The sequence below is a fragment of the Lethenteron reissneri genome, chromosome 24 (assembly GCF_015708825.2).
Source record: "Lethenteron reissneri isolate LAM-NWPU_2019-01 chromosome 24, ASM1570882v1, whole genome shotgun sequence".
In the NCBI taxonomy this organism is placed as follows: domain Eukaryota; kingdom Metazoa; phylum Chordata; class Hyperoartia; order Petromyzontiformes; family Petromyzontidae; genus Lethenteron; species Lethenteron reissneri.
The window spans coordinates 10695967-10717473 of NC_083802.1; the positions used below are offsets into that span (position 1 = coordinate 10695967).

At 42.8% G+C, this 21507-nt stretch overlaps 1 protein-coding gene across 1 annotated transcript in view; it reads left to right on the top strand.

Moving 5' to 3' along the window:
- LOC133346580 (tight junction protein ZO-1-like) overlaps positions 1 to 21507 on the top strand; it is a 66143-nt gene that overhangs the window by 39299 nt on the left and 5337 nt on the right. Inside the window, 14 exon segments of the mRNA XM_061558242.1 lie at positions 1072 to 1253; positions 2288 to 2383; positions 2838 to 2920; positions 3392 to 3602; positions 4407 to 4507; positions 5539 to 5832; positions 7811 to 7897; positions 8753 to 8989; positions 10237 to 10944; positions 10946 to 11494; positions 13373 to 13443; positions 14428 to 14625; positions 18503 to 18687; positions 19394 to 19577. Of these exon segments, the coding sequence (XP_061414226.1) occupies positions 1072 to 1253; positions 2288 to 2383; positions 2838 to 2920; positions 3392 to 3602; positions 4407 to 4507; positions 5539 to 5832; positions 7811 to 7897; positions 8753 to 8989; positions 10237 to 10944; positions 10946 to 11494; positions 13373 to 13443; positions 14428 to 14625; positions 18503 to 18687; positions 19394 to 19577 (3186 nt within the window).

Consider the following 21507-nt stretch of genomic DNA (forward strand, 5'->3'; position numbering starts at 1 on the left):
AACACATGGATTAGAGAACATGCACAAGTTAGAAACATATACACTGCTAAGAAAAATAGTAATTGGGCTTGGGCAAAACGCTTTGCCAAAAGGGAAGATGGTCGGTGTTTGAGACCAATAACAGAATGGCAGCGCAAAAGTGGGAACACGTTTGAAGGCGTCCACCGTGGATATGGAACTGTAGAGACAGTTTGTTGCAGGTGCTTAATGGGTTGTCGTTCTGCAAGACAGACCGAAGATGCTGAACAAAAACCCCACCTCGAAAAAGACTGGAATACAAGTGTGCCACCATGCCCTGTTATGTGACAGATTTAAATTCACGCTGCCAAAGAGGCAATGTATGTACTTCAAATCTGGGTGTCATTTAACTGCAGAGAAATAGTGAAAATAGGCTGTGAAACTATGGGTTATAAAACATGCCTCAGCGCCTGCCAGTCACTTCATTTGAGTGATTCGAGAGGACTGCCCAGAGTGGAGTAACCACAAGTGAGTTTCACAGTTTTTACGTAATGTATTCAGTTTTAGCTGCACTGGTCAGTCTACATGAATATAATAAATGCAATCCTCTCGTTTATGCTGGAGGTGTACTGCTCGCTCAGACATTAATCATCTGTGGAATGTGGCATTCCGTAATTGGCAATTGTGGTTGATAAATGTTGCCCGTTTCGGTTTGCGTGCACAAATTGCTTTTGAAAATGGTGGTGGTAAATGCACAGTGAAATTAGATTAGACGATTTGTTATTTGTTTTGATCATGTTCACTTTATACATATATTGCAGTCTTGCAACGTTTTTCACTTTGTTTATAGTTTGGTCTCTTGGAGGTGAATTTAAAAAAATGTTAATTGCATAAACGGAAAGTAAAAACGCGTTAAACTTATAAAATAAAAACACCTAATAGATCAAATATTCATTCTCTTGGCAGTTTAAGGCTTTTTTTACTTTTGCTTTGAAGTTTGTGAATTGTTATAATGTACTACAAACATCTCATGTGAATCATGTATTCTCGACTGCCATTGCCGATATTTGCATAAATCAATACATGTATTGTTAATGTTCACTTATTTTACAGGGCGGAACAGTTAGCGACTGTCCAGAACTTCGCCAAAGTTGGGACCAACGACAGAGCTGATTTCTGGCGATTCCGCGGCCTCCGCTCAGCCAAAAAGAACCTGCGCAAGAGCCGCGAGGATTTGTCTGCGCAGCCTGTGCCCACGAAGTTCCCTGCCTACGAGCGGGTTGTGCTCCGCGAGGGTGAGTGAGTGACGGGCTGCTCTGCAATCTTGCAACCTTAACGACTTAACATATCCCGGTGGGGTGAGGTGGCCGGGTGGGTGGGCGGGCGGGTGCCTTGGAGGTCAGAGCGCTGTGCTGGCACTTCTGAAAATCCTGCGTTTAAATCCAGGCAAGCAGCACGTGATTAACCAGTTTTCTCAAAGTGCAGTGAGGTGATGTTCTCAGCCTGGTTATCAACAACTGCAAATTAACAAGTGCATTTGTTCTGCACTTTATTTGGTTAAATTCGTACTTTTGAGAATTTAAAATCTGTCATGCGTTGAACGTGTTACCCTGTGTGTAGCGTGCCAGGTGGTCACCAGAAGGAAACCTTAAAAGTAGTTGCCATACCCGCTTCCACGGGGCTTCCTTTAACACACAGGTGGCACTGCTCTGTGAGATGCACCATTATGGATAAAAGACAAACAAGCCACAACCCCATGTCAAGTAAAATTATCTCTCGGCTCAAATGGGTGTTGGGCGGCACTCGTCTGTCAGTGGTGGAAATTCAACATTAATGGTGGGACAAGTCTTATCAATTTAACATTGTCTTTTTGTATGCTAATTTGTCAAATTTGAAAACAAATATAAAACTTGTTTTTCTGACTCCTTTTTACATATACTGTACTAATATGCATATGCCTGAATGCATATGACTTGCACGAAGTTTTGAAACATCATTGCCCATTTACTGGAGATGCTCAGCTTGGAGACTACATGGATGGTGGGCCATTCTTGATGATTGACACAGGATAGAATTGATGCTTTCGCATTCGTTCAAAAACGTATTATTTTCCCAAACGGTTTCCTTTAGTTTGTCACTTTATTGACTCGCCATTACTCTGTGTCATTGTTGGTGTCGGCCAACTGTTTGAACAAAGATAAACTTGTTGGTATTATCCTGGCATTTTTAGAAAATTGATAGCTGTTTGTTCTCTCGCCTTCCCATTGTTACCCTTTACATCATATTTGTCTTGGTGCAAACACGAGCATTTTGATTGTCTTTCCAACAGCTGGCTTTCTGAGACCTGTGGTGATTTTTGGACCCATTGCCGACGTTGCAAGAGACAAGTTGGCCAGGGAGCAACCCAACAGCTTTGAAATTGCACGTAAGAAAACCGTTTTATTCTTTCTCACGTAAAACTTGTGAAGTTTGTGTATTCATATTCAACTAGCTATGTTTAACATATATTTTGTCAAGTGTATGTATATATTTATACCAAAATATTGCCTCCGGGAAAAAGCTGCATTTACACAAAACAAGGGTGGAGCAGTGGCACAGTGGTTATTGCACTGCACTGTGAACCCAGCGACCTTAGTTCAATTCCCAGCCATGCTAACATAAGTGGCAAGTGATGTGCAAACCAGCCTTGTCCCCCCACTTTCATTAAATTGCACTGATTGGTGTTTTTAAGTATGGTCAAACAACCTCCATTACTGGCACAGTGTAGAGATGACTTCATCCAGCAGAGGCCTGCCATATCATGAATAAAACAAAACTAAAATATACACATCAATGTAGACTTTGTTTTATGTGTGTGTCCAATGATGTGTGCTTTGCAGGAAATGAACCAAGGGATGCAGGAACTGATACAAAGAACTCCGGAGTGATCCGACTGCACACCATCAAAGAGATCATTGATAAAGTGAGTGGCTTTAATGCAAAATGGGGAGGAAATAAATAAATACAACTATTAATGTACTGGGAGTAAAGTGCTTAATGCACTCTCAGAATACAATCTGTAATTGTAAATCCTTGGCCATTTACCCCACCAGTAGCAGATGGTAAAATCATTACATGGGAGACAGAACCTTTCAGGTCTGATGCTGGCTGCAATGATTCATCATGCGTATTAAGTCCAGCACGACACTCACTAAATGTCTCAAAACACTCCTGCTTTTTTTCGCAATGAGGCCACGTAGAAACTCCAGACACTTTTTGAGAAAATGGGCGAGAAAACTAACAATGCACTGGCAGTATAGGAATTGTGATGTCTTGCTGATTACTTATTGAATGGTTGCACTCGTTTGCATATTAAATGGTGGAGTACTTTTGTCCCCGTTGCCTGCTGTGGATATGAATTTAGTCGCTTGACATACGCTGGTGCTGTTTTCAGGATAAGCACGCGCTGCTGGACATCACACCGGGTGCGGTGGACCGCCTCAACTACGCGCAGTGGTATCCCATCGTGCTGTTCCTCAACCCGGACAGCAAGAGCGGCGTGAAGACCATGCGCACGCGCCTGTGCCCCGAGTCGCGCAAGAGTGCTCGCAAGCTCCACGAGCGCGCCGCCAAGCTGCGCAAGAGCAACTGGCACCTCTTCACATGTACGCCACTTTGTCACGTGCACGTGTGGACTTCCGCACACGCACTTAATGGCCAAAGACACAGATTGCACAACCTCCCACCACCCCAATAATTATGTTTGTTGAGCAGCTATTAAGACTGGCTGGAATGCTGTCATGTTGTAATGGTTAGCCAGCTACCGTGGCAGTTGCAACAATTCGAAAGTATTTTTTCTACCCATTACAAGTGTATACATCACAGTTGGTTGATCGTCAGGTCACATGTGGTTAGTTCATGAGCCCAGAGCAGATGTTTCACTTGTCGTTACCACCTGAGGGTAGGCATAACTTAAGTGGTTCAAATTAAAAAATGGCCAATATCAGTACATTATGTGACAACCACTGTAAATGAGTGGTTTATTCAATAATTGTGCGGCCAGCGCCATTCCTGGCTTACCTTTGCCTGCTAAGTGCTGATGTTTTTGCATAAATGCACCAGTCACTCATTTACGGCAGGGAGGACTTTGAACAAGTAGAAATACAACTTGCCACTTGTAACCGTGACCGGATATACAATACTGTTAAGCTGTAAGATATGTGATGCAAACTGGCCACGCCATGCCGATGGCTCGGTGAAATCAGTCCAGAGTTTTTTTAAGCGGATGCTTCTGTGCATTGTTCCAGAATAAATATTCTATGATTGAGTCAATATTTTTTTTCTGCAGTTTAACAAACCCTGATTTTTCCATGGCTGTTTCGTGATACAAGGAAGAGAATTAGCATATCGAGTATTCCTGATTACTGCTATTACCACTAATTTCTTTAATTCCCCCTCTATTGTTTCAGCTGTGATCAACTTAAACTCCATGAATGAGGGATGGTATGGGGCTCTGAAGGACTCTGTTGCAGAACAGCAAAACCAGCTGGTGTGGGTCTCTGAGGGCAGGGTAAGACGCACGCTGACACTTATCCATTGGTTCCCAATACCTCATCAACATGATACATTTCCAAGGAGTGTGAGGTCCATAAAATCATAGACACAGATATTTATGGAAGAATCCGATGAGCCATCAAGTTCTCTCATAAGTGTTTAGCCCAGGATAGTTTCCATTTGTGGAACATTACATTTCCGTTTACTTAACATATAACACGTTACGCTCACTTCCTAATCGCCACACATAGGACAGGTTATGTTGAGTGATCGGGTAAAATGCACACTAGTTGAAAGCAAATGTTTTTAAGGTTATAATAATACTTCTCTCAATCACTGGCTCTAGATTTTGTACTGTGTTTGGTAGTGTAATATCCGATAAATTGTGGCCAGAAATTAAAATGTTTACACAGTATGAGGTTATCTGGAAATCAAAACAGATTAATAATAATTAAGTAATAGGATTACAACCCTCTGTTATTCCACTGCTCAATGAAGCACTCTCCACTGCATGTTGGTTATGGCGATTTTTGTTATCCACACATCTCTTGCCACTGATGTTAGCCGTGGCTTAGAATTTAACTCGGGTCACCGAGTTCATAGTGTAGTGTGCGAACCATGGCTCCACCCCAAGGCACGATTAACAAGTGCAATCTATTCGGCCAAAGTACTTTGTAATAACAAGAAAAAGGTATTATTTTATGAAGTCATTGCTTGGGCCATGGTGTTGATTGTTTTGGTTTAGTAATGTATTCTATTTCACTCAGTGACTTAACGGAGTGCTTTTGAGTGCATTATTTGGTATTATATTCACAATTATGTTTTAGTTTGCATTCACTTGTGTTCTTAAGAATGTATTGATACTATTGAGGATAGGGATGACTCTTGACGGTGTTGACGATGAGCGTGGTAATGATGACGGTTATGTTGAAGACAATACTGAAAGTTGTTAATTATATATAAGGACTGTGACGCAGCTGATTAATTTATGACGATCGTGACGATGGCCTCACTCAGCATTAACGTTGAAGTTTCCTCCCCGGACAGGCGGACGGCGACACGGACGACCTGGACATGCAGGACGACCGCATCTCGCACCTGTCGGCGCCGCTCAGCGAGCTGTCGCTCTACAGCGACAGCCGCGTCACCAGCGACTGCGAGGACACCGACACGGAGGGTGGCATCTACACCGACCAGGAACTCGACGAGACCATGAACGAGACGGACACAGAGCCGGTGTTGGGCATGCCTGTCGCGGGCATGCCGTCCGCCGTGAGCCGCTCGTCTGAGCCCGTCCGGGACGAGGCCCCGTTTGGGTTCCACCACGAGCAGCCGGCACCGGTACAATCACTTTTGTCATGTCCCTTGCTCCTGGTGTAAAATTACCGTTGACTGTTGTGTATGTATGTTGAACTTCTTTCGCACGGTACGCAGCCAACCTTGGTAATCGGAGGTGCAGGAGAAGGGCAGCAAACAAAAAAAGCGGTATTAAAATTGCTTTTTGCTGTCACCCCTCATGCATTGACTAAGCTGTTATCCCTGAACCGATTGTAAACTGTGTTAGCAAAAAAAACACAACGTGAAATGTTTGTTCGTGCACCGGTTTAATTATGAAGTTGGATCTGTGCAGAATATAATTGGCACCCACTTTTGGGGAAAAAAAACTAAAACTAACTCCGCATCTAGGCAGCGTTATGGTGTAAGTGTGAATACCAGTAATTACATGCGCAGTGCAGTGATTGATGGTGAAAGTTTCGTGAAACACATTTTAGGTCGATGTAAAAAAATACCCACTATATGGAACTATAAAAAAAAAGTACGACATTTTAAATTAAGTTGTTCCAGGAATCTGTCAAGGTGACCTGCACATCTCTCGCCGAGCACACACAACGACAATTCCTCCAGAGTGTTATTTATAGCATTAGTCCGTCATGTGTCTCTTATTGTTTCTGGAGCAGATTTTTTCCTAAAGGGATGTGTCTGTCAATAATGATGCCAACAAAGACGGTTCTTCCGTGAGACGTCGGAACGCCGCGCAGAATGACAGAAAAGTGGAGAATGTGTACTTGTATCAGGGTGCACGCCCGACGTCATGTCGGAGATGCACGAGTGCACACACAACTGTCACGCCTCAGGCATTGGTTAAGCTGTCATAAAATCAGTACCATGAGTTACTACTGCACGTCCAGACCCCAGATATGGATTTACTCCACTTCATCCGCCAGGCGGACCAATAAAAATCTGGCAGAAGTAACTCTTAAACCCACTGGTGAATAGGTGGTCTAGAAGTCTAGTCGGTTATCCTGCATGTTAAAACCTCCATCTCTTATCGTGAAAATATGATGTGGAGCTTTACATTTTTAATGCTGCTCTTTTCGAACTTGGCGATGCCAAGTCTCCCGATGCTGTGGGAAAGAGCAGAACTGTGTACGTTTGTCAAACCAGTTTCATAAATGTTTCTCATTGTTCCATGCAAATTTTTTGCTTTCAGTGTAACGATATTACTTTGAATAACGAGTGCAAATTTGGTGATGAAACGGAAAGCAAAATAAAATTTGCGTACTTCCTTAGTGCTGTTTAACACGTCGGCTTTCACGACCAATGTTATCCATAATAAAGATTGTGGGGTTCGGTCACTCCTTAGTGATATTATAGTTTTTTTTTTTATGAATGCATTTGAAAAAAAAAGGATAAATATAAATAGCACTGCCTGGGTCACCATTAAGGGTTTATAAAAAAAATGAATCTCAAACGTTTTATAGGTTGCTGGTTTGTGGGTAGGTTTTTGTAGTTATACTGTAAATCGCTCTCATGTGTTTTCTGGTTGTACCATCTGTTGTTGGGCTCCCAGCACGCACATGGATTGAGATGTTGCAGATCTTGGCCAGTAACACATGGTACAGCCTGAAAACACAGCTATATTAGAATGGTGAATGTATAATTTAATGCATTAATTCTATTCGTCTCTGGAAAGTGTTTTCGGATATTAACTAATTTGCCAATGTGGGAGTTGGCGGGGTCATGTTTCGAACTCTTGCTTGATATCATGCATTCGAAAAAAAAATTGGCCACTGTTTTAAAGGTTTAGTCTTGGAATGCAATTTTGGCAGCCTCTTAAAAGACTGACAATTTTGTAAAGAACATTTATATATTTTTTATCGTGGCCTTTCAAAGGGTTCTTTTAAAGTAAACTTGGCCGTTGTGTGAAAAACAAGGATCTAAAAAGGCCTATTGATAATCATTGTTTCCTTCAACTCCAGATAAATCAATGTGCTCTATGAGCAGTGAAACTTAGATATGTCTTTGTTTACGCCTGCAGGTTGTCCAGGGGTACCACTCGCAGCAGCTTCAGCCTGTGCAGTCTGACCGGGAGCATGCAGCAACCAAAAGAGCCTCTCCCCAGGAGGTATGGGAGCAGGCTTGCCAGGCTACATTCCAGCGGCCGTGTTTCTGTTAGATGTTGTAATATATTTTGTATTGAACTTCTAAAGTAGAATAATTTGGTTCGGTTTTCTTTGGCTAAAATGTTTTTAACACAAATGCAAGAATCGAATAACGTTTTCGACATGCATGGAAGGCGTTGTTTATTAGTATGTCTAACTGGGAGGTTATGTAGCGCTGACATGCTGAGATCTGCGGTTGGTAGAAGGAATTTGCTTTGTTCAACCTGGGAAAGTGGCCACTGCTGCTTATGCTTATATCCTGGCTGCTTAAAAGCAGTGTTCATTTTGTTGATGGGAATTAGTGATGAAATTATTCAGCAACAATGTAATTTCTCTTCTTGTCACCATTGATTGAGTGGAGTTTTTGAACATGATTATGAATGTGACTCACCAAAGATCAACTTTTGAAGATTATGAAGAAAAATACTAATCTAAATTAAGACACAGATTAAGATAATTAGTAACATTGTTAGGGACTGCAATGCATTGTTTTAGACCAAAGATGCTTATTGACTAAATGTATATATCATAAGATTTACCGAATTCACTGACAATATATGGGTGAAGGTGAATTGTCCACCACTCGCACCAAAATGTAACGACTAATAGTGGATGATATGTTTAACTGAATTACTCACCGAGACTAAACTTAATGAATCCGAGACGAAGACTTTACTTCCACAGGTTGTAGTTTTACTCGTCCAGTACTACAAGTAAAATAAAATTAGGTCTTTTTTATTGACACTACTTTGAAAGAAACTTGTTTCGTCAACTGTAACGATCGTAAAAATTTGGTTCGCTCTGTGCCCTACACACAGCTGGATCCCCGACAGCCGCTGAGCGCCGCCACCTTCCTGAGCAGGGCGTCGCAGGGACAGCGTCCGGCAGCCCGGCAGCCTGAGGAGCCGGTGCCGCTCCCTCGTGCCCAGCCCGAGCCCCAGGCCGTGCACAGAAACAGCCCCGAGCCCGTTAGGAGACCAAGCCCGGAGCCCGGGGCTCCTAAACCACGCCTTCCCCGCACCACGAGCAGAGAAATGCTCGCCGAGCCGTCACCGGTACGCAGGCTGCACCCCACTGTTGCCATTGTGATCATCCGAGATGAGTTTATAGTCTCCGGAATACAAATACATTTCTTATTAAAGTCCTAGATACAGACAATATGTAAGCAGAACTCTGTTCTGTGTCTACACATACATGTATCATTATTCCAAGTCCCTCACCAATTATTTTCTTTCCAGATCAATATTCAGCAGTATTTGCTAAAGCAAGCAAATGATAATGATTTGCTCATTAATTATACCTCCCTATAATGATCACATGCGATTAAATTCTGAAGGATGTTACAAAATCTAGTTTTTAAATTCAAGTCAGTCTAACTTAAATGGGACGCGCTCATCCCAAATGGCAGACCTGAGTCGGTGGTGGAGATTTCACATTCCTATGACGAGAGCTTAACTTTACAAACGATTTTCAAGGGATATACTCATTGAGTAGGCCCCAAACTAGGGAATGAAGGCGCAGTCTTCCAATGGTTAATGGTATACTCCAATCTCAGCACTGCCTGCTGATGTGATGTTCGTTTGGCCACCATTGGTGTCGCTTCCACTGCTGGTGTGATTTCATTTCACAAGTCTATCCTTCTACGTTTTGCAAGCTTCTCTACTGTCATGACGTGATACGTTTTGTCCAACACTTCTCTTTGCTTAAAGTGACACGGCCATGACAGGTCCACTTGTTATGTGTGCATGTGTTTTGAATAATGTGGTGATGCAGGTTATTATTTGTGCTCTAATGCTTCTATTTCTCAGCATGTCTCCTTTACTTATTTCAAACGGGGATATTTTCAAACCTTACATTCCTCTGGTAATAACGGTGTGGCTACACTGTACTTGGAGCATTCGTTTTTTATGCGTGGTGACTGATTGAGCATTTTTGAATTGATATAATTAATTTTCCTCTAATATATTTACCTATTAGGGGAACCATGCATATTTGTGTTTGTGCAACAGTTGCAAAAATGTAATTAAAGTCCCTGAATGGAGGTTAAGTCAAACACATCATCCCATTGGTCAATAAAATGGGTACCACGGTGTAGGATGTGAACAATAGTTGTTAAATGAATATTCTGGTGCTTGTCATGAGAATGTTATGTAATTAGCTGGCTTCGTACTGCCCAAAGAGATGAACAGCCCCCCGCACTTGTTTAAAAAGTGAGATACTTTGATAAATAATTTTCTGCAATCCAATTTTTTTATCAATTCAATTGTATTTATTCAACTCTGGTGTCAAACTCTGCTTTCAGGAGCGAAGACCAGTGAATTACAGCACCGAGCCTGCTCGTCAGAGCCAGGAAGTTAGAGGCTATGACGAACATGCATACCAGCAGCAGCAACAACAACAACAACAGAGGACCAGTTATGATGCACCGCCCGAAAACTACGCCCACAGCTCCCAATCCAGCCACGAGTACTCGTACCAGTCCCAACAGGCTGTGCATGTTCACCACCAAACAGAGAGGCAGGCAGATGACCACGACTACAGGATCTCCTCCCCCTACCAAGACCACCGAGGACAGGAGTTTGACCCGAGGCAGCAGCAGCAGCCGCAGCAGTACGAAGAAAGACAGCCACAGCAATATGAAGCCAGACCACCTCAATCGTACGAGACGAGGAAGCCCCAGTTCCAGGAGCACAGACCGGCACAGCAATATGAGGCTAGACCTCCACAGGTTCAAGAGCAGAGACCACCACCGCAGCAATATGAGGCTAGACCTCCACAGCTTCAAGAGCAGAGACCACCACCGCAGCAATACGAGGCCAGACCTCCGCAGGTTCAGGAGCAGAGACCGCCACCGCAGCAATACGAGGCTAGACCTTCGCAGGTCCAGGAGCAGAGACCGCCACCGCAGCAATACGAGGCTAGACCTTCGCAGGTGCAGGATCACAGGCAACCACCTCCGCCGCAGCAGTACGAAGTCCGCCAGCCGCAGCAGTATGAGGCTAGACCACCTGCAGCAATACGAAACCAGACAAGCGCAGATTCCAGAGCCTCGGTCACCGCTGCAGTACGACAGCAGGCAGCCTCACAGTTATGACAGCCGCCAACCACCAAGTGCTTATGAGCAGCACCCACATTCCCGAAGCTTTGACGAGGGATCGCTGAGAGCCTATGATGAGCAGCCAAGGTCATATGATAGTATCCCACGGTCTAATAATGCGCCGCAGCGGCCATATGATGCTCAGCCGAGTTCGTACAACAGCGCAAGTCAAAGAGCCAATGACAATGCTCAACGCCAGTATGGCAGCCTGCAAAGAAACTACCAGCAGCCCCACAGCTTCGACGATGGTGATGTCCGAAGCCACGAAGCTCAGCCCAGCCGTTCACAGTTTTCTGCCGCACCGGCGCCACCCAGTGCCACGGAACCCCCACGCCAGGCCACCATCAAGGTCCCACCACCAGCCCCAGCTACAAACCCTCCTCGGGAGGACAGCGACTCGGAGCCCGTCATCCCCAAGTCTGTCCTTGGCAGAGTGAAGATGTTTGAGAAACAGCAGCCCAAGGTGTGTGTGTTGGCAAATTACACGACCATATTTGAACTCTCCCGTTGTCTTTTTCCATTCCCTAATTAAAAGGAACATACGGCCGTTTATCAATCCACTGCTAGATGAAGGCCTCCCCTGTATTGTCGGTCATGTGGGTTGTCTCACCATACACTCGTCATTGTGGGTTGGTGAAGAGGGGTGGCCATGACCAACTCAAGATTTAATTGGTGGCTGATGTTAACCATGGCTGAGAATGTTACTGTTTGCTGGTTCATAGAGCAGTGCACTAATCACTGTACCAACGCTCCATTCCGTAGTGCCTAGTCCTGTTCAATTTAAGATTTTTTTCACGCTCATCTGATTTACTGCTGTTAGTGCTCAGTGATTGGGTACTTTTGAATTTTAGGTCTTTGCGTCTGTGTCATTGATGTTAGCCATGGCTGAGAATGTTACTGTTTGCTGGTTCATAGAGCCGTGCACTAATCACTGTACCAACGCTCCATTCCGTAGTGCCTAGTCCTGTTCAATTTAAGATTTTTTTCTCACTCATCTGAAGATTTACTGCTGTTAGTGCTCAGTGATTGGGTACTTTTGCATTTTAGGTCTTTGCGTCTGTGTCATTGGTAGCAATAAGAAGAATGTGCTGTGAGGAAGAGCTGACACAATCGTGTATAGTTCATTGGGTGCTCATATCACACATTTGAGGAGAGTTGTATTTTCGTGGGGAGTCTCTTAGAATATCAATCAAACATGCACGTTGGCATGTGAAATTAAACGTTCTACCAACCCGATATAACTGTTCACTCTATTCATATTTGCTGATGGTCAATTTGATTGTCTGTGTACATTTAAATAATTTATGGTTTTGACAGTGTTCAAAATGTAAAATAATTCACAATAACTAATCGGTTTTTCAGTTTATTATTGGTAATTTCGGATTGGTAACGTTAGATGTTTAATAAAGGGAGTGAGTCAATTATTTTTTCCCTTCGTAGCCTCACATCCAATTTATAACAACCATAATGCATTCGTATATACGGGGACCCTTTTGACATTGTCAAGATGGTTAAAAAGGGTTTTAACCTTTCTGGCATAACTACAGGAGGTCTTAGGATGTTCAAACACCAGATAGACATCAATTACAAGGCATCGACTGTGTACAAACCACACAAACTTGTGGTAAAACATGCAAACCATATGCTTTGATAATGTATGCATTGTCCTTTAAAACTGATTTGCCTGCACCAGAGACGGCCATTGTTTATGTCTTTGGCTCAACCAGTCTTAGACCAAAGGCTGCCAAAAGGCGATCAGTACAAGTACAATGCAAAAGCCAAGCATGAATAGCTTGGGTTAAGCAGTTGTATCTATCTACGGGACGTTTTTTTAATCAACCATATTATATTCAGCTTGTAGGGTTCTTGAGCTTCGACTCGTATCAACCCAAACTCATTGGATCTAAATGATGACGTCACCCTGCTGCTGCTCTATTTAAGAACGGGAGACACAGCAGAGCCTCACCATTCTGGCGAATTGCCCGATGATGCTGGATGCAATTACCAGCGATTTGTCGTACTCAAAAATTGTAAATGTTGTGGTTTCACGCTTCAACACACCGGTGGGCTAAAGCAGTGAACTATTTGTCTTGTCAACGTGACACTTTTTTGCTGATTAGCCGTGTCGGGGGGTGGAGGGTTACGACACGTTTATAAATAACGCGATCTAACCCAAAAAGTTGATTATGAATCATTGGCTCTAATCGTGCACAACTGCTATCGTTCATAACCAAGACGCGCTGCAGCTTGGTCTTTGCAGCGTGTAGTTCGCACGAGGGATGGTCGCGGTTGGTGTAGTTACCCTGCACGGTCAGCAGATGGTGACTTCTCTCCGTTGCAGGTGGACATTCACGTGGCTCAGCCTGTCCCACCGCTGACGCATGCCGCTCAACAGTCGACGCAGACCTACAGGTACCAGTGCTTCATAGCTGCGAAATGACGTTACAGCCAGCCCCTTGTCGATTCTAATCGCAGTGGAATGACATTTACTTTAGCTATTGGCATTTCAGTTGAAACATTTTCAAATCCAACCGATGGTAATGTTTGTGAGTTGAGTATGAAGAGTAAATGTAAAGTATTTCTATCCGACGTGCCATTCACTGCTTTGGTTACAAAGCTGCGTCGCTCTCCAAACGGTCCCGTCGTCGATGAGCCCCCTTGGCTCTGTGCATCTCAGAAGCGTCCATTTTGTCCCGGTGTACCGTTTGCGCAATGGGGACCTCTTGTGGAAAAAAAATAAGATGTCCTCACTGCCATTACCTACATTAAGTGTCCACGTCAAAATGCACGTTGATTCGTGAGAGGTGCACGCCTCCATTGGCAGCTTGGAGTGAACATTATACATTAATATGGCAGGGACTAGTATCTCCATGGGAAGTACCCCTCACCAAAAAGTGGTGCCGATTGTAGACATGCATTGACTTGCGTATTCAATGTAGTTTTACTTATATGACATGTATATCAAATGTATTTATGGCATTTGTGCATATTGTTTGAGAAATATGCAAATTATACATGTAGCCTAATGATCGAACGCAACAGTACAAGACAACAACAAAACATCGGGAAACGATAGAAACGGGACCAACATTATTTGTTCCTTGAATGAAATGGAGACTTGGAATCAAAACGATTAAAATACATAGTGGGGGATAGGTAAATTGTTCTATTTCTACTCCTTTTATCAGCTCCGGTGAAATAACCACTTTTATCGGGATTAACCGCGAACCGTTCTTTGAACTTGCAAACTTGATGTTGCCGAGTCGAGCCATCTGCCGCAATGCCACCTGGCCGTATCGCCCCCAGGATGAGCTCCAGTGCGACCGGCGTTGGTTAATAACGCTTCAATCAATGCTTGCTCCGATTTTAATTCACGGCCGCTGATTTTTGTTTCAGAGCGGGCGAAGCGCCAAGGTTGCAGGTGAAACCTGCAGATGATTTACGTCCCGTGAACCGCTACTCCAACTCGCAGGACGAGGATGAGGACGAGGCGGCTGGGTACCGCACGCAGCTCGGCCTGTTCAGCCGCCAGGACCCACCTGCACCCAAGCCCTCCGAGCCACCCGCCCAATCGGCATTCGCCGCACACAACAGGTACGGGGCCCACGGAAGGCGTTTGATAATTTTACCTAAAGCCGTTAGCTGTATATTGACCTGCTATGTCAATGTAAGGCGTTGCCTTTTGACTTCCTCTCGTGCAGGTTTTCAGGTTTTGGCTTTACTGCCTTCGTCAATGAAAATACATTTGTTTATTTTACATTTTGAGAATGCGTTGGAGCGCTTTTGAAATGCCGGACTTCATGATGAAAACCAACATACCAAAGTATCTGAAGAGGGAGTTTTTAATTAGTGCCAATTACCTGCTATGATATACGGATCATAAACATGGGTACTTATGAAGAGGTTGGAACAAAAGCTAAAAATGCAGGAAGAAGCATGGAGAGATGCATGCTTGGGGTTTCGCTGAGAGAACGACATAGGGACATTTGGATTAGAGAACATGCAGATTAGAGACGTGGATTTAAAAAGTAGTTGGGCTTGGACAGGACTTGTTACGAGAATGGATAATTGTCATTGGATGAAAATAACGACTCTCGCAGCCAAAGGAGGGAGTGCGTAAAGAGGACGTCTACTGTGGAGATGGAGCAATGAGATGGGCTTGGGTACAGGTTCTGGATAGATTGTTACATCACAGTATCATGAAGGATGGTGGCAACTTGGGGGAGGCCTTTATCTAACAGTTGATTGATCATGGCTAACAATGATGGATGATGATGAAAGTATCCAATTAGATAACCATTTGTATGTTTCAAAGTTCAACACTCAATATTGCCTCGTGATATTAAGGCATTAGTTTCCAAAATGTTATATCCTCGTATAAGCGAGGCAGATGTTGTGACTGACCTCACTGCTCTGAAGAAGAGCGATTGTCATTGGGATTGGCCAATTATATGTTTTTGTTATAAATCAGTATCGATTATGATTGTGGTGATGGCATTTATTTTCTTTGTCTTAATATAGAATTTTATTCTGTTTCAATTGCACTGTGTTTTTAATTTACCAGCTTCAAATTGCATACGCTTAGTTTTTTTGGTGAAGTCACGTAGGTAAAAAATGAAATAAAAATTTATAAAAAATTTTATAATAATAAATCACGACGTTTCGGAGGCAACACAAGTCTCCGTCATCAGGTGGGACCGCCACAGCCAGATCCGCTGCATCAAGTCAAATTGCAGTTTGCTGTTCCACTGCAAGCTGCCCGTAATATTTAAACACAAGTGAATTATGCATAATATGCTGTTAGTGTTGAAAAGGGCAGGTTGTTTAATCCCCTGTCCTTTTTGTGGCTGTTTGTAAGATTTAATTACATGCGAAATTACACGTAATTATACATTTAGAGCATATAAATACAAATAATTTTGGCACTTTTTTATATGCATTCATAGAAGGATAATTATTGGCATGGCACAAACGCTATACTTATACTCAGCAGTCAGTTTTATTACCCTCTTGGATGAAGACTGCACATATGAAAGAATTGTGTCCCCGATAGCTATTCATTTTTTTTTAGTTGCCTGGCTTTTGGCCGCCCTCCCACTGATTGCAGTTCAAAAGGTCAGTTGTGACTGCCTAGAGGGAGGGCCATCTGTTGGGGCCATTGTCGCCTTTCGCTTTTAGTCCCAGGAAGGCAATAATGCATGTCAAAGGGCTACAGAGCAGCACGCCACGACTTCAGATTACACGTCTTAACCTTTAGGGCTCTTAAAAGGTCAAAGAAAGAAAATTATGAAATAAAGGGGATGTTGCCGGCTTTTCTCAATTTAGAGGGTGCTGGTAAATGAAAACAGACATAAAAGCAGGAAGAGCACGAAATACTTTTCACAGTTTATTATGGAAAAGCTGGAAATATATCCCCTTAAAACCTGGAATTAAACATGTAGCTTGACTTACCTTTGATTTTTTATAGTGCATGTGCTCCTTCATTCTTGATGACATTAAAGAGAAATAATGGAGACTTAGGATGCATTTACGCTGGACATGTATCATATTGCGTTAATACTTTTTGTTAGCCTGCTGCGTGCCGGTTCCCTCCGCTAGATGAAGCTTTGCTCCAAGGTACGCGCCAGTGCTGCTGTTTCTTTTTACAGTTCTCACCCATGTGTTATTCGGTAGTAATATCAGATGTTGGGGCCAGGGTTATAGAAAAAGGACCTGTTATTTCCTGCCTGATTTTATTCTCACTTACCACCAACATCCTGCCTTAAAAATAATACACCACAAGACGCACTTCGTGTGTATATATATTTTTACAAGAGATCGTTACTATTTATTTCCTATATTAATCCACAAGCATTCTCTCGTGCGTTACAAACGACTCTAGGTTTTGAGTTGTATCCGGAGTCAGGTGAAACCCCCTCCCCCATCTCCTGTGCTTTCCACTTTCATGCACGTGCATGTGAATGTGCATGGTTGTGCTCACACGCGAAAATATACACGAGTCGTTTTGTGCACAGGGTATATGCACGTGTGTGCATAAAATATGCCGCGGAGATTTCATTTTGTGCTTTGTGGCATGAAGCGTTTGGGATTCGCTAACAGTGCCACATTGTGCGTTGTCTCGGTTTGTGCTTCCCAGAGCCCCTCCATATCAAATTCATAAGCTGCTCAAATATTAACTGCATTTCATTGTTTTGCATATGTCACAAAATAGGCACATAATACCATGTCGAAGGTGCCCATAACATGTGCCTGTTAATATACTTGCATGAATGCTATTCATTATTTTCCGCTTAGCATCGTTGTTGCGTTGACTGACTTTATATTTGCATAACTGCATAAAGTACTCTATTACATGTGTGCTAATGAAATTATACCATCATATCAAGGTTTGTGTGTCTCCCTGCTCTTATGAGCAAATCTTCCTTGGTGGCTCAGCCAGTGGTGGAGATAGACCCTCCATCGGATGACTGCTGTTGATTTCCCACAAAATGGTACTCAGTTTTATCAACCCCAGAGGGGATGATGGATATAGCCAGCATTGCATCTCGCAACCTTCAACTCCATAAGTGTGTTTATATTGTGCCTTGGATAATCCAACCAAATTAAATTGTCTTGTCATTGATCAGTTTATAAATGAATTCAATTACACACAGAGGCTGGGTCACCCAATTGTGTTTATAACCCAGTGAAACCTATGGAACACTTCCAAATCTAAAGCTTCATGTTAATATAAAATACTCTCTTACACTTGGCAAGGCATCTGTCAAGTTGTGTGGCCATTTTTCCCCCCCTCACTACTTTAACCTGATACCGCCTCTTGAATGTTTCCCTTTCATGCTGTCTCAGCTTTTACAATGTAAGTGCCACTGACAGGAGAGGCATCTATCGGTAAGAACTGACAGGAAACCACTCCATCCGCTTTCTTATATATTGGGAGATCTCTGATGTATGTATCTCTAACATTGCTGAAGCAACAGCATCCATTTTCCATTTTAATTTGATTGTGCCATTAGTACTAATCCACACAATGACCAAATCCACAATTTAACGTTAATAAATATATAAACCTGAGTGGTTTTTAAATAACAATATTTTTTTTCAATGACAAAAAATTTCACTTTCTACTGTGCAATTTTCGTGGGGTGTGCAGTCCGTGTTTATATGTATGTCGCAATTCTTTCGCACCGTTACGTAGCCAATCGTGCTAATCGGAGGTGCGGGGGAAGGACAACAAGCTAAACACAGAAAGCTGTCCCATGAACTAATGCACAGAGCCGAACAGATTTCATGTAATGCTTTCATAATTTATTCATTGCTTAGCTGCACACATTTTCTTTTACATTTTTCACCGCTCATGGATGACGAGGCTTCAGCCTGCCTTCTCTCTCTGCGTATGCCCCATGACCGACGACGAACATTTTCGATTGGAGCCATTGCAGCGTTAAAAGCGCACGTGTGTGTATGTGTGTAGGGTCAGGGCAGGAGAGTTGGAATCCCTGGATACCAAGCCCAAGGTGGCAGACAAGCCCCTCGATCCACCGGCTGGGGCTTCGCCTGCCCACAAGGCCGTCGGCTATGCCCCTCCCATTTATCCCAAACCAGCCATCACACAGAAACCAGCTTCTATTGGTGGCACCGACACCTACCAGAGTTCTGGTAAGCACAATGCCTGCCCACTGCTGCCCTGTAAGCGCAAAGCCACAAGTGAACACCTGATACTTGAACTTAATCGAGCTGTTAAATGGGAAACAAAAATTGGAGCAGGTTAAGTATGGCCATAGGTAACATGCTCGCCAAATGAGTATTTTGCCTCGGGTCTTTGGTTTGATTCCAAGGCTCGGCAGGCAATTTATGCAGGTAATTAACAAAACATGTCCTATGGTTTTCATAAGTTAATGACTCTGAAATGTACACGTGGTGTGCTTACTGGAGCTAGCAAATTCATTATTAATCTGAAAGGGCAGTGATTGTCAAGAGAATGCAATGTTCATAAATTACACTTTGGTGCGTGTTTATAATGAGACTGTTGTAAAACATGTTTTTTTAAAGATGCTGCATTACATTGGCAAGAATGATAACATATATTTGTTGTAGATAGCATTAAAGATATATATTGGTTTAATTCATAATTCAAAATGTGTCTAACAATACAAATAATACGTAAACATGTTCATGGTAAAAATAGTAAATTAATGTTACAAACCTGCATAGACGCCAGTTTTTGCACACGTATATCTGTGCACCTCACGTTCACGCACCAACACGTAGGCTTGTTGCCTGTCACGATGTGACGAGGCTTGTGTAGTAAATAAGACTGAGGGGGAAGTGTGCTCACATCTGCTCCTGCCCTACTGTTGCTCAGTGTCTCGGGAGAACGTTCCTACCATCCAAGCCAAGCCGGATCCCCCCCAGCTGGCAACCAAGCCCAGTTTTCCCGTGCAGAAGCCGTTCCAGTCGGGGCCAGCGTCCGTAGCTACAACCCAGCCTTCCGTGAACGGGTCTACTCCGGCACCGTACAAAGCCAACCCTACTCCCTATACCGCCAGGTACCCCCCCCCCCCATCCATCTCTGTGAACGTTTACTTATATGCAGTCTAAGTGGTGATGAGCCCTAAAATGTAGTTGTAGAGCTGATTGTGATGGATGGCCCGCAATTTTAATCTAACAGATGTCGATCAATTGACCTTTATCTAGAACCAATAGGTGGGAGCCCATTGCGATGCAAATATTTTAGGCGAAGGGAGACCTGGTATAAGTTAAAATATGTCAACTGTATATTGAATAATATATTTAAATGACTCTAATCTAATCTAATAAATAAGACTTACAATAAATGTAGCTGTTTAATGCTGAATAATTACAGTACAATTAAACGACTGTTATTTAGACCATAATGAAATTGTTAATAATGCTGTCAATAAACACCCTAAGTGCTGTATTCGGGTTGACTTAGTTGCTTGCATTACTAGTTTCTGTGTTTGCATGAATTCTTTCAAATTATAATTTTAGAAAAGGTATGTTTACTTCCACTCTCCTTTACTGCAAGTCACTGATCCATCCACAAACTCTTTAGGTGTTGAGGAAATTATTCATTTTATCCCAGGTGTGCTTTTCGGCATACCGTCAGGAGGATTAATCTGTTCTGAACTCTCTGTCCTGACATGATGCTGAGCAGCGTATCACCCCATGTTGGAGGATTGTCTGTTAAATGGATATCTTGCAGAACTTGCTCCTGGAAATTATTCAATTGACCTTTTATCCACCATGCGAGGGTTCCCAGCATATTGCTCGCGGAACCAAGTTTTTCGTGGTGATTTTCTCTGCAGTTATTGACCAGGCTGAGACCCATCATCAGCTCCCCCCCCCCCCCCCTCGCTACACTTTCAGACCCCACCTCCATCACCGGTGGTCGAAACCCACAGTTTGAACCCAGGATTTCAGTGCTTTGAACCTGTGAGCTTCCTGACCACCTCTGTAGAGGATTTTCAAAATGTAATTTGGGATTTCCAAAAAATACTTTCTTATAATATGGCGTCATGTGGATTGAAAATTAATTTCCCAATGTTTTGCACGATATTATGTTTTTTTTTGCTTTACACATCTCTGGTGTTTGTGTGCCATTTTAAATTGGTGCATTCTTGTTTTGAGGAATCGTACATTTGGACAGCCCCCTCTCTACGTCACTTCAACCAGGTGTTTTGTGTCGCTTTGGTTTCAAGAGGTCACAACTAGATCTGTGTGGTGTCTAAATTTAATTACCTTTGGGATAATCGCTGTTCCCTGATCTAATTAAGACACCCTGGTATTTTAACGTAATTATTTCTCTATGCAAGGATGGGAATTTTTTGTCAGAACCTTTTTTTATGTCATGGTGAGGTCATGAGCAATGATATATTTTATCTTTATGGTTTATTAAATAAAATTCTTACAGGGAAATGAAAAGCATGGCCAGTCAACAGCTGTGTAACAGAAACTATTCGATTAGACGATAGTGTTTACCGTGCTTTAAACAAACAATTTTAATCAAAAGATTTCCAAATCTTTTCTATTAAGGTTATATATAGTGGAATTTGCTTTTATATAATGCTCTGCTTCTCTGGATTCCTTGTAATTAAAACCAAAAAAGACATTGACCTCAATATAGCTGTTAAATAAGCAATCTCCTACAAATTAGAGTGAATATTTTTTATATACGTAGGCTTTCGTGACCAATGATTCATAATCCGCGTTTTTACAGTGTATATTACGTTTGTAGAATGCCAGTGTCCCAACTATAACCCTCGAGCACCCAACAGAGCCAATCGAATCAAGTTTGCATGTGGGCAAATATGCCATTTGATTTAGTTTATCAGCCAAAATTAGAATATTGAAAAGCAAGCAAAATTTATGACAATTTTTTTCATGCAACGTATTGCTGGTGATTACATCCAGCCGTCATCAGGTGGGTCGCAAGACGTCCACTCTCGCGAGTTTTGC